The sequence below is a fragment of the Ochotona curzoniae genome, unplaced genomic scaffold (assembly GCF_017591425.1).
Source record: "Ochotona curzoniae isolate NIBS_2020 unplaced genomic scaffold, NIBS_Ocur_1.0 contig_46, whole genome shotgun sequence".
In the NCBI taxonomy this organism is placed as follows: Eukaryota; Metazoa; Chordata; class Mammalia; order Lagomorpha; family Ochotonidae; genus Ochotona; species Ochotona curzoniae.
The window spans coordinates 8342779-8354847 of record NW_024466340.1 but is presented as its reverse complement, the minus strand read 5'-3'; the positions used below and the strand labels follow the sequence as shown (position 1 = coordinate 8354847).

The window sequence follows — 12069 nt, the reverse complement described above, 5'->3', positions numbered from 1 at the left end:
CAGTTTGCTTATGTAATAGTGGAAAAATACAAGCCCAAAGCCTGCCCCCGCAGCTGCTAATCGCTTTACCCAAAACAGAGCCGGCTCCGAGCAAAGTAGGTCACAGGTTGCTAAATACATCTGTGAAATATACCTGATGCATTTCTAGAAGCACAATGTATTAGTATAAATAGATACACTATACTACACAGAAGCATGCACTGGACATTTATTAAGGACATTGCAAGAGCACACTTGGCTGCGAGATTATTCAACATGTCCGACATGAAGAAGGATATTTTAAAATGTAGCACTGGCTCACAGTCACAGGAAGGTGAAATACTGCAGGAAACCGAGGGGAGACGAGGGGGGCGGGGATTGCGTTTCCCCCCTGCCACAGGTGCATGCTCTCCCACGACGGACTGTGCATCCACAAACACATCCCATCATTCCCTTCTCTCGGACGGTGGCAAAGCATGCCCCATGAACATACCCAGCAGAGCTGGTTGAGTCACCTTTCACAGTGTCTTCTATCCACTGCCCCACACAACATCTCCAGAGCCATGCCTACCTCTTGAAACTGAAATTCTGTCCCCCTGTGCCCATGGCTCCCCAGTGCCTCCCCTGGCCTGGCAACCCGCTGTTTCCTGTCCTGGGCTGTGTCCCCCTGTGCCCATGGCTCCCCTGTGCCTCCCCTGGCCTGGCAACCCGCTGTTTCCTGTCCTGGGCTGTGTCCCCCTGTGCCCATGGCTCCCCAGTGCCTCCCCTGGACTGGCAGCCCTGCTCTGTTTCCCGTCCTGGGATGTGTCCCCCTGTGCCCACGGCTCCCCTGTGCCTCCCCTGGCCTGGCAGCCCAACTCTGTTTCCTGTCCTGGGATGTGTTTCCTCTATACACCTGCTGTGAGTGGATCCTCTGCCTCCCTGATGTGGCATCAGGCCTCAACGTTCACTCATGTTGCTCAAAACCTTCCTTTTTTAAGCCCCAAATAATAGCAGCCCAGATCTGTCTAAGCTCCACTTTGCAATATTAAAGAACTTTCCAGATCGGCCAACACAGCTCCAGTTAGTTTCAAATATCACGGTAATGTTCTAGTGAATGGAGCAGGCAGGATTTATCTGACCAGTGGCCTCCAGCCTGCCGCCACAGCAGCATGACGGACGTCTGTGTGTGTTGGTGCACCCGCCCTGCAAGATGCCTTCCTTCAAGGAGTCACTGGGCCACAGATATCAGGCATTTTAAGAATCGACTTCATCAAATGGTTGTCAGAGAGAAGGTGCTATATTAGCCTCGGTGGCAACATCCACTGCCCACGTCGGGTCATCTGGCACAGTGACCACACCAGTCGGCTCAGAGGCATCTTACAGGATAGGCACAGACATAGCCCGTTTGTTCCCCTGCGTGTGAGTCCCCAGGGCCCCAAGGGCAAGCCTTGTCCCCGGCACTGGGCTGGCCCCGGGGGATGGCTGTTCCCACAAGGCTGTGGCACAGGCAATGCTGGGGCAGACCCCAGGCAGAGGGTCATGCTGTCCCCAGCCCGGAGCCACGCACTGGAGAAGCATGGTCACTGGTCCTTGCCCTGCTGAGCTCACAGTAGGTTAGCCACGTGTATGAGGCCCACGGTGGATACCACGTAGCACAGCATGCCCCATCCCCCTGCCCCTTACAGAATGTCAGCTGAAGGCACAGGCTGGGGCTGCATGCCCCCCTACAATACCCGAACCCCCAGATCCCTCAGCACATGTGGACGCAACCGACTCCCCGCTGCAAACAGCTATGCAGGAGTGCGTCGAGGGCGGGAGAGCCAGCAGCCAGCCGCAGCACACGTGGGACTTCGCGAGGCCGTCATGGAGGAGTGACGCTGGTCCTGGCCTCAGATGACATCACACCTGACAAGGATGACTCTCCGGAATGTTCCGCACTGAGCCAGGATGTGCTCAGGCTTCCGAGGGACTTTCTCATTCACTGTGTTAGGGGATTACTGCAGCTGTGAGCACGGGGGCGGGGAGAAACGGGTCGGGACAGCATCCAGATTCTCCTAGGCACAGCTCAGCTGCACGCCTGAGCTGGAAATGAAAAACCACATGTAGAGCTGGCTTCATGGCACAACAGGTAAGGCCACTGTCCGTGGTGCCAGCATCCCGCGCAGCTGCCAGTCCTCATCCTGGCGGCTCTCTGTTAATAGCCTGCAAAAGCAGCAGAGCGGCAAAGGTGCTGGGGCCTTGTATCTCTTTGGGCACCCTGGCAGAATCTTGCAGTTCCTGCTTCGGCCAGGTGCAGTCATTGGTGTGTGATCCAGTGGATGAAAGATCTATCTCCCTTTCTTGTCTCTCCCTCTCTCTGTAACCCTGGCATTTAAATAAATAAATACATAATCAGTTCCTCTCCCTTGAGGTGCCTTTCCTGCTCCTTGGTTATTCCGTGGTGGCAAACGCCCTCAGCCTCCCTCCGATTACATGGGTGTGTCCCCAGCAAGGCCATGTGTGGCTGTGGTCTGAGACCCGTGGTTGCCTCACGTCTGCCCTGCTGGCCAGAGTTTGCACTGGCTTGGCCTGCTCCACCCACAGCTCTGCGCAGCGCCACAGAGCCCTCAGCTGCCCACGGGTTCGGGTCCCTGGGTTTGTGAAGAGGTGCCCGTGCCATTGCCTCCTAACTTGGCCCCTTGTGTGAGTTGGCATCACTCGGTCAGTCTGCGTCGGGGAGTCCCGTGTGAATGTGGCATCAAACAAAGAAGGTGGAAAAAGCGGTAGAGTTGCCAGCTCTGAAGCCACCTGCAGCTGAGTGAGGAGCGGGCAGAGGGCCGTACCTTCTGGTGGCACAAACTCCTGACAGCAAACTCTGCAAGCTACAAACTGGGGCAGAAGGTCATGATCAAGGAGCCTGGGCCCTCTGGTGGCTGTGACGAGAACTCGTCACTTCAGAGACAGGGAAGAGGGCTGCGGGCTTCACTGGGCACCTGTCCTGTGGCTGACTGTGCTGGGGGCCAGGGCTCCGGCAACGTGGGAGGAGGCGTGGGTGGCCAGGGCTCCGGCGACGTGGGAGGAGGCGTGGGTGGCCTGGGCTCCGGCGACGTGGGAGGAGGCGTGGGTGGCCTGGGCGGGGACGTGGCCGTGACCTCTCGTGGCCATGCCCTTGTGACCCAGGCCGTGAGCGGCTGGTGGCGAGATGCCATCTGACAGTCATACCCCACACCTGGGCATGCAGACGGCAGGGCTCCCAGGCGACTGCACGTGGGCCCGTTCAGGTTTGGAGGCAGGGAGGCGGGCCCGCTATTTTCCTGGCTTCAAGGCGTGACCTATATTTTAACTTCCAGTGCGTCCTCTGCACACAAAAGAGGATTCCGATGAAAGCTCTCGCGGGCACTCAGCAGAGGGGGAGCTTTCAGGATCGCTCTGCTCTGTGGGCACGAAGCGAGCGGGCCCCGGGCCAAGAACTTAATTGCCTTTACTTCTATGGCTGCTATCTATTTATGGAGAACGAGGCTGGGTTTTCATATTTAGTCGTGACATAACATTTCCTGTTGAGACATTTATTTAAGCTGGAGGAAAGGGCAGTTGACCTTAATATACAATCCAAGCTAAGTAACAACAGCGCCCCTGGGCCATGTCACGGAGGCTCCGGGCAGGGTCTCCACCCAGGGCCGTGAGGCTGGGAGGCCGGCACCTGGCTCGCTGCAAGTGAGGAGGGCATTCCAGGCAACGAAAGGGGCAGGCTGGAGCCCCAGGGGGTAACGTGCCCAGGGTGTGGGGACACCCTGGCCTCCTTGGGGGTCCACAGCAGTGGCTGGCTCCAAGCAGGCATTGCCAAGGAAGAGCCACCCACACGGGAGAGGTGTCTCCTGCTCTCGGCCATTGCCAGCTGAGTTGTGGCCACAGCCTCAGGACCTCAGAAGGGCGTACCTGCTTTTCCTGGATCCACGGGAAAGGAGGCAGTAAGATGGTGTTGAGAGCTCAGGGAGTGAGGCTCTGGGCACCGGGAGAGGGGCCTGTGACACCGAGGGACAGAGGCCGGCCAAACAGCCGCACCGACAGAAACACTGAGGGCATGCACTGGCTCTCCTACAGCAGGGAAAGCCAGCCACACGCGGGCACGCACACATACACACACACACACACACGCTCACAGGTCCCCTGGGGGGAAGCCAGTCACACACACACACACACACACACACACACACACACACACACGTGCCCTGGGGAGAGCCAGCACTCCCATACCCTCACAAGTGGACTTCAGGGCCTGTCTGTGCCTCTGTCTGAACACAGCCTGTAGGAGAGCTGGGACAGTGGAGGCCCGTGGGACCCTGCTGAGAAGCGGCTCCAGGAAGGTGGGGGAAGGCCTGCCCCCACAGTGTGCCCTGTCCCAGTGAGTCCTGCCCTCCTTGCAGACAGCAGACACCTGTCCAGTCAACCAGGGACGGACAGCACTCCATCTTCCCTGCTTCAACAGCTCTAAGTTGTCTTGTTAGCTTCTTTGTCCTCTCTGTTCTTAGGCACGACCTAATTCTGAGTTATGTTTGAACTACTGTTTCATGAAATGTATAAAACCCTGGAAATAAACTGTCAGTGGCCAAACGAGCTCTGTCCCCCCATTTCTTCAGGTCGCATTACCTCCCCAGGAAGCCGGGGTAAACTTGCAGCTCTCCCGTGATCGGACATGACATTTCACAGGAGTTTGATTATCACTATTGATTACCGTTTCTCACATGTGAGTTTTGACTGCGCTGCTGTTTGAATAGACCCCGTCCCAGCACCAGGGTTCTGGTCCCACAGCCCTCATGCCGAGCCAGAATGCACAGGGAGGCCCAGGCTCCACAGGGAAGCGTCGTGGCGGGAGTGGGCACCGGGTGGGAGGTGTGTCGTTTGTTGCACGAGAGAATGAAGCGTGTATGCACGGCCCATGTCAGCGCCTGAGCTGGGAACACGTGAAGCTGAGTGGAAGACTCCACGGCCACAGGTGCTGCAGCTGGCTCTGCCACAGGCTATCCGCCAGCTGCCCGCCTCCTGGGCCCCCAGGAAGGATGGATGACCCTGGAGCAACAGGGACAGCAGGCTGGGGGCCTGGCCCTGCCACGCGGAGGCAGCAGGCTGTGGGGAGAAAGGCCTGCTGTCCATCTGTGTGGGCCTCACTTCCTCAGTGTCAGTTAGAGCTAAGAAGAGCCCAGGGGGTCTGCGGGCAGTGGGGTGCAGGGCTTCCTCACGCTGCTCACGTACAACTGACCTCCCCTCCTGCGGCACAGACGGCAGGGGCTGCAGCATCGAGTTCAGGCTTGACCAACAGTTCCAAGTTACTGAGCCTGTGGATGGACACGCCCAGCCACGCCCAGGTGTCCCTCTGACAGCTGTGCTCACACCCAGGTGCCCTCACAGGGCTTCCTCACGCCCAGCCACACCAGGTGTCCCTCTGACAGCTGTGCTCACGCCCAGCCACACCAGGTGTCCCTCTGACAGCTGTGCTCACGCCCAGCCATGCCCAGGTGCCCTCACAGGGCTTCCTCACGCCCATCCACGACCCTGTGGCTGAGGTGGACACAGCAAGACCCCAGCCTTGAATGAGACAGAAGAGCCTTACAGAGGAAGAGCCCGCCCGTATCTCCCACGTGGAGTTCATGGCCCAGAAGCGAGCAGGGGATGCTGCTGCGGGAGCTGCCAGTCACCAGGACCTCCCGCTTTGTCAGGAGTCAGCATTTACTCCACCACAAGCTCGCTCTTCCACATTTGAAATCACTTATCATCCCTACAAAATCTGACAATACCCTCATTTTACAGGTGAGAATTCTAAGTTTTTCCAGGATTGGGCATGTCAGAAGGATACGCCCTGGCCAGCAGACAGCAAACCTGGGGACGGTATCCCCAACCTCAGGAGCAAACAGAAATGGTGGCTTGAGGCGAGAGTCGCGTTAAGTATTCAAGTGCGTCTGGGTGCCCTGCTGACTGCAGTACCCACGTACAGAGACTGACCATCCGGCCTCTGCCGAGCCCTCACCTTCCCAGCAGTGACATTCAGACGGAACACGTCCACATTTCCACTGGCAGAGGCTTCTAGCTGGCCCTGTCTTCCATCAGGCTCCTCCGCCAGGGGTGACCAAGGAGGCCGGAAGATGACACGCCCAGTGCCTTGCAGCTGGGTTGTGGCCGTGTGTGTTCCGCTCAGCAGATGGTGACATGCCTGACTTTGAGTCCTGGGTTGCAAAGGACGAGGCGGGTTCCTTGGGTCCAGCCATACTTGTGCAAGTCCAGGGTGCTGGTGAGCCACCAGGCGGTGTATTGACCATAGCAACTTTTGGGGTGCCAGAGCAACGAGCTGGAAGGAGGTGGTCCCAGGTGCCTCTGCAGAAGGGTGTGGCCACAGGGACTCAAACAGAGGCGCGAAAGGGCAAGTGAGGCCCACCCCTAATGCCGGGCTTGCCATCTCTGACCTGGCCCTCCCGATCCTGTGTTTCTGGGCAGTGGCGTGCTGAGTGAGGAATGGGGTGTCCGCGGCACAGAGAGTCAGTGAGGAATGGAAGTGACTTGCTTTTATCCTTAGCTCAAGCTTCGCTGCTTCTTCCCAAGGTGGAAAATTAAAGGCGTGATGGATGAGGTGTCTTTGCCGTTTAGCTGGCCTAGTTTACACGGCGCTGGTGAGAAAAACACTGCATTTGAGAGGGAACAAGCCCAGAATAATAAGGGCCACTTATGAAGAATTAATGTGACGCAGGACTTGGGAAGAGTTCTCAGGTTAGCCAGGGGAGGGAGGCTTGCGGGGCACCTGCCAGCCTGGAGCTGAGCCGAGCGGGAGACCTTGGGCAGCAGTCGAAGGCTGTTACGGTAATCCCTGCAGGTGAAGGGCTGCCCCTTGCCACGGCTTTGGCTTCCACGCAGGCGTTGCAATGCTTTCTTCTGAACAACAACAAACCCTCAACCACGCGGCCCACATGGAGGGTTTAGGTGCCACTTCAGAACTTTTGGTGCCAAGCAACACGGGAATGGAGGTGACAGAGGAAAAGGGAGATGAGGCCCAGGGCTTGAGGAAGGCAGCATGGCAGGTAGGATGTAGCTCCATGGGGGTGTTCATTTGACACAGTGGCCCAGGCAGTCCTGGGTTCAAGTCCCGCCTCTGCTCCCAAATCCAGCTTCCTCACCCACCTGTGCCAGGGGGACAGCAGGGACTGGCTCAAGTGCCCAGGCGCTGCCACGCACACGGGAGTTGGTGCCCGGCCCCTGCCACCCCCTCGGGAGATGTGCAGTGAGCTCCCGGCTCCCGCTTCGGTCTCGCCCAGCTCCACTACTGCAGACTCCCGGGGATGGAAGATCCCTCTGCTTTTCAAACAAACAATTCAGAAAATCCAACAAAGTGACAGCCCCCGACCGTGCGTGGGCCCACCCCAGCAGCCCACCCACTGCCTGTGGCCCCCACGGCTCCTCCCAGACAGCCCCAGTCTGCCTCCTGCGCCCCTGCCAGTGAGATCGCGCCAGCACCCCAGCTAACACCCTTCAGTGGCTTCTCACCAGTTCTAGGGAAAGGAGAACTTCCCGGCTCTCCCCTCCCAGCCCTGGGCGTTCCTTTGCAGGGGCATGATGATCACGCCAGCGAGGGCTGCCCTGGTGGGTCCTGAGAACAACAGCAAGAGTCTGGCCTTCCCTGGCTCTGCAGCCACAGGCATCGAGGCCTGCGGTCCCCCTGTACCCCTCAACACAGCAGGAAAAGGCTCCTCCGCCCGGTGGCTGAGCCCTAGCCTGTACCGCCCTGTGTTGTGGAGCCCCATAGCCCCCACAGCACTTACAGAACGCAGACGAACATTCCTCGACGCACGCATTTCCTTACTGACACCTTCTCTAAGGGGCTAGGAGCCCACAAGCTTGGGCCCACCCCGCCTGCTAACTGGAGCCCCCAGGGCTCGCCGTGCACTCACGCAGCAGATCAGCAAACACCATCACAGCGCTCGGACGCTCCCGCTGACGCTGCTCAGGCCACGACGGCAGCAGGGGTCTTCCACGCAGGCCATGGAGATGCTCAGGTTTCCCAGCTGGGGAAGCTGGGCCTTCTGCTCCCTACAAGCTCCCACCGTGTGGCGACTGAGTACGGCAAACAGTGATGAAGGCTCCTTGTGCCTCGCCCTACGACAGGCAGACTTCAGGCCTGGGCAAAGCTGTGCGGCTCTTGCCCACTGGAATGCCATCTGAAGCAAATACCTGCCTGTCCACAATGCCTGGTGCTGCACGGCCTAGAAACTGCTTCCCAAATCTCTTACTAGCCAGGTGACATTCTGGTTCTACAGGAAAGCAGGGCCCGAGGACGGCGAGTTTCTGCCAGGAAAGCGTCAGGGTTCCTTTGCCGCAAGTTTGGAACATGCCCAGCACACATGTCCACACCTCCCCCCCCGGAGGGGCCCTCAGGAAACACGCTGCCAGCGTGCGTCAAGAGCCCCGACTTGGAGAAGTCGCCTAGGCAGGAGCTGCTGGGGAGGCAGTTCATCTCCCTGTGCCGGGCAAGGCACGCAAACATCACACGAGTGCACGGCTGTCTACTCCGCACAAAGTCATGTGGTGGAGCATCAGGACGCCGCAGAGATGCCCCCAGCAGCCGTGACGGCACTGCCACGCAATGGCTGCCACCGGAGCTCATCGGTGCCAGGGAAACGTGCCCCCACACTGGCAGGAGGTGAGTGGGTAGGCTGGCACAAAGCTTCCTTGGGTGCTATGGGATTCAGGGTATTTTTCTCAATAACTGTTTTTCCAAATAGCCCAAGTTGAGTGTGCACTGCTGTCCTAACCAGAATCTCAGCACAGCACATCTAGGACAGTGCTGCCCCCACCTGCTCAGGCCTTCCAGCTCCTGTGCTGAGTCTGCACCTGCTCTCCCAGACCCCTGCTCACAAGCAAGCCTTCGCAAGCAGGCAGCTTCAGCTCGTCTATGGAGGGCAGAGCCCCCAGCCCAGGCAGCACACAGGCTCTCAGTGGGCCACACAGATGGCCCTGAGCAGCCCCGAAGCCCAGCCCCGGGTCCCTGCCCTGCTGTGGCTCAGTGGCGAGCCCCCGACCTCCGGGATGGGGTGCAGGGTGGTGTCTTGGCTCTGAGAGCCGTCGCAGCGAGGCCGACGGGGAAGAGATGGGCAGGTGCAGGCAGTGTCGCTTACCTGTTGCGTGCAGCCTGAGCCAGGCGCTGGCACGTCACAGTGGTGGAGGTGTGCTTGCCGCCGTTGCCCACCTCCTGCTTGACATCCCAGTGCTGGGGCTCGCTGCTCTGGGCACTCAGGATGTTCACTCCCTTCTTCACCTTGGCTCTGTGGGATGAGAAGAGCCACGGGTCAGACTAGGCCTTCGGAGGGTGCGCCAGCCCCGGCGGGGTCGCTCAGGGGTGCGCCAGCCCCGGCGGGGTCGCTCAGGGGTGCGCCAGCCCCCGTGGGGTCGCTCAGGGGTGCGCTAACCCCGTGGGGTCGCTCAGGGGTGCGCTAACCCCGTGGGGCTCCCCAAGGGGGTGTCAGCCCAGCTGAATATTCTCCCATGTTTTTTGTGTCAGTGACACAGGTTTCTAAGTGTGCCAGCTGGTGCCGAGCAGACCCCAAGGAGACCTCCCGCAGACGAGGGACCCACAGAACTCAATGTCCAGTTCTGAGGGGGATTGAAATGCGTGCTTGACATCACAGCCTGCCTCCCCACCAAGAGCTGGGCAGCAAGTGGAGAAGGGTGCCAGGCCTGAGCGTGCTGTGTGGACGGCATGAGGCTGTGAGCGTGCTGCGTGGACGGCATGAGGCTGTGAGCGTGCTGCGTGGACGGCACTCCGGCCACTAACAGCGTGAGCAGGGGTGTCCCCGTACATGAGTCATGTGCCCAACGGTCCTTCCACCGAGTGAGGCTCTCTGGCATATGTCCTGCCACACTCCTCCCACTGCTGAAGGCTCGCGGAGTGACAGCAGGGGGCCCCCCAAGAATGCAGCCCCGCCCCGGGACCAGGTGCTATGCCCATGGAGGCAGTACAGCTGCCGTCCTTGCTACCACAGTTTCCCCAGGTCACCGTGGTCATAACGGCCCTCCAGGCTGACCGGGTGCTCTTGGGGACCAGACTTGGGGTAAGGGTCCCCCCTGGATTCCCCAGGTGCAGCCAGGCTATCGGGTTCCCTACACACACCCAGTAATATCACTCCTTTAACAGTATTTAAGTAAAATACCACCCCCTTTGTTACTTTCAAGAAGCTATTTTACAAACAGCTTTTGGCAACAATTGCACACTGAGATGGGCTCGCTGGCGGAACAGACACGGATGTGTTCAGGGGTCTTCAGCAGGAGCAAGGCCCATCTCACATAAGGTCAAACCCACAGACCTGTCCTCAACGCAGCTTTGTGTAGGATTTCTCCAGTCGTAGGAGGGAAGAGCCAGTGACAAGGCCTGCAGGGGACAGTGCTGGAAGTGCCCGTTCCTGGGGTCACACTGCCTGGTCCCCAGCTGGGTTCCACTCCCGTCTCCGGCCAGCAGCCCTGTGACCTGCCAGCCCACCCCAGCAGTGGCTTCTTGACCTCTGCTCTCAGGGCTGACCTGTGCCCTTGGGGCTGACCTCTGCAAACCACAACGCTCGCTCTAGAGCCACTTCTCCTCCGGGTCCAGTGGAGTCTGGCCAAGTGTCCGAGTGAGGCAAGCGGGAGAACTTCTAACGCGCAACCATTTCATAGCGCCCACACCCAACAAACAACGATTTCCTATGAGAACAATGTCTCGTTACCTCAAAGAAAGTCCTGTATGTAGTGGGGAACAGCAGGGTCCGGCCAAGCTGTGTACACACCAAAGGCTCTCTCCTGTCTGTGTTATTCTGTTCACAAGACCCTCCCAGTCACGACAACTGATGCCCGTCTGAGATGCACAGCCATTTGTCCTACGGAAGAGCCACAGGCTGGGTCTGACTTTGTCTTTCTCCCTTTGAGTCCACTCTGCACTTGCCCTGTGTTCACTGTTAGATCTGAGGACATGGTCGGGGCGGGGAGCAGCCAGGCCAGAGCGTGTTCAGTGTTTGCCGTTGCACCGTGGCGTGCTGCATCCAGATGGCATCAACATGTGCTCCAATATCTCGGTCTAAACTATTCATGAGATGAATGCCCAGTGGGCAGCACGTGCCTGCCTGGACGCTCCTTTGCAATGGCTGAGAGCAGAGGCACGACTCTGGAAATAATCAAAAGCACGGTGAACTTTCAGCCCTGAAATGAAGTCCCACAGAGTAGCAGCCGCTTCATGGAGCTTCTCCCGAGCCAGGACATCTGTCCGTCAGATCTGCACACAAAGGGCTCCGATGGAGGGCACCTGCAGGGGTCCCCGTTCTGTTGTCTGGGCAGGTGCTCCCAGGCCTGGGGTGTCTGGCCATGTCTAGACACAGTTTTTGGTAGTCTGGGCCAGAAGTCATTTTGGCATTTGGTGGGAAGAGGCTGGGGTGCTGCTGAGCATCCCACAAGCAACAAGACAGCGTCCACCTTCCAGGGCTCTGGCCCCAAGTGTTTGCGAAAGCCTGCACCAATGCCAAGGGCACAGAGCAGCACAGGTCTACAAGGCAGACCCACTTGACTCATGGGCAGCACTTCAACATACCCCTGGCATGCTCTGGCACTGGCTACCCTGAGGCCAATGCTGCCATCCCACCCAGGCCAAGCACTTCTGTGATCTCAGTATGTTGGAGTGTGCCCTGGCACAATGTTCATTTGCCTGTGGGAGAATGAGCAAACAGGAGGCCAGCTCCTGGTCCTTGCCACAGAGACGGGGAAGACAGCGTTCCTTCGTGTCAGGAAGACTGACAGCCTGCTTTGGGGGGCAGAGTGGAATGTTCCAAAAGATGTACCCCACCAGGCAAGGAAGGAGCCTAGACTCAGGGTTGTGCCATGCTGTGTGAATGTCCAGGAAAGGCAATAGCAGACAACAGCTCCTGTCCGCACAGCCGATGCCAGTCAGGCTCCCTGCCAAGGGCTTCCCGTGTGTCATTCTCTCCAGACCTCCTGACACCTGCAGTGAGTAGGTTCCATCATCATCCTACTGTGTGAACAAGTGAAACAGAATGGTGGAGAGAGGGGTTCATGAAGAGCGGGGGCAGTCGCCGCGGCTGACATTTGGCATCTGGCTCCAAGTAAGAGCAA

The 12069-nt window shown here is 58.8% G+C and overlaps 1 protein-coding gene across 1 annotated transcript in view; it reads right to left on the bottom strand.

The window, feature by feature from the left end:
- The window catches only part of TMEM132C (transmembrane protein 132C), a 102083-nt gene that overhangs the window by 26860 nt on the left and 63154 nt on the right, over positions 1 to 12069 (bottom strand). The window contains exon 4 of the mRNA XM_040986862.1: positions 9096 to 9242. Within this exon, the coding sequence (XP_040842796.1) occupies positions 9096 to 9242 (147 nt within the window). The remainder of the gene's footprint in view (positions 1 to 9095; positions 9243 to 12069) is intronic.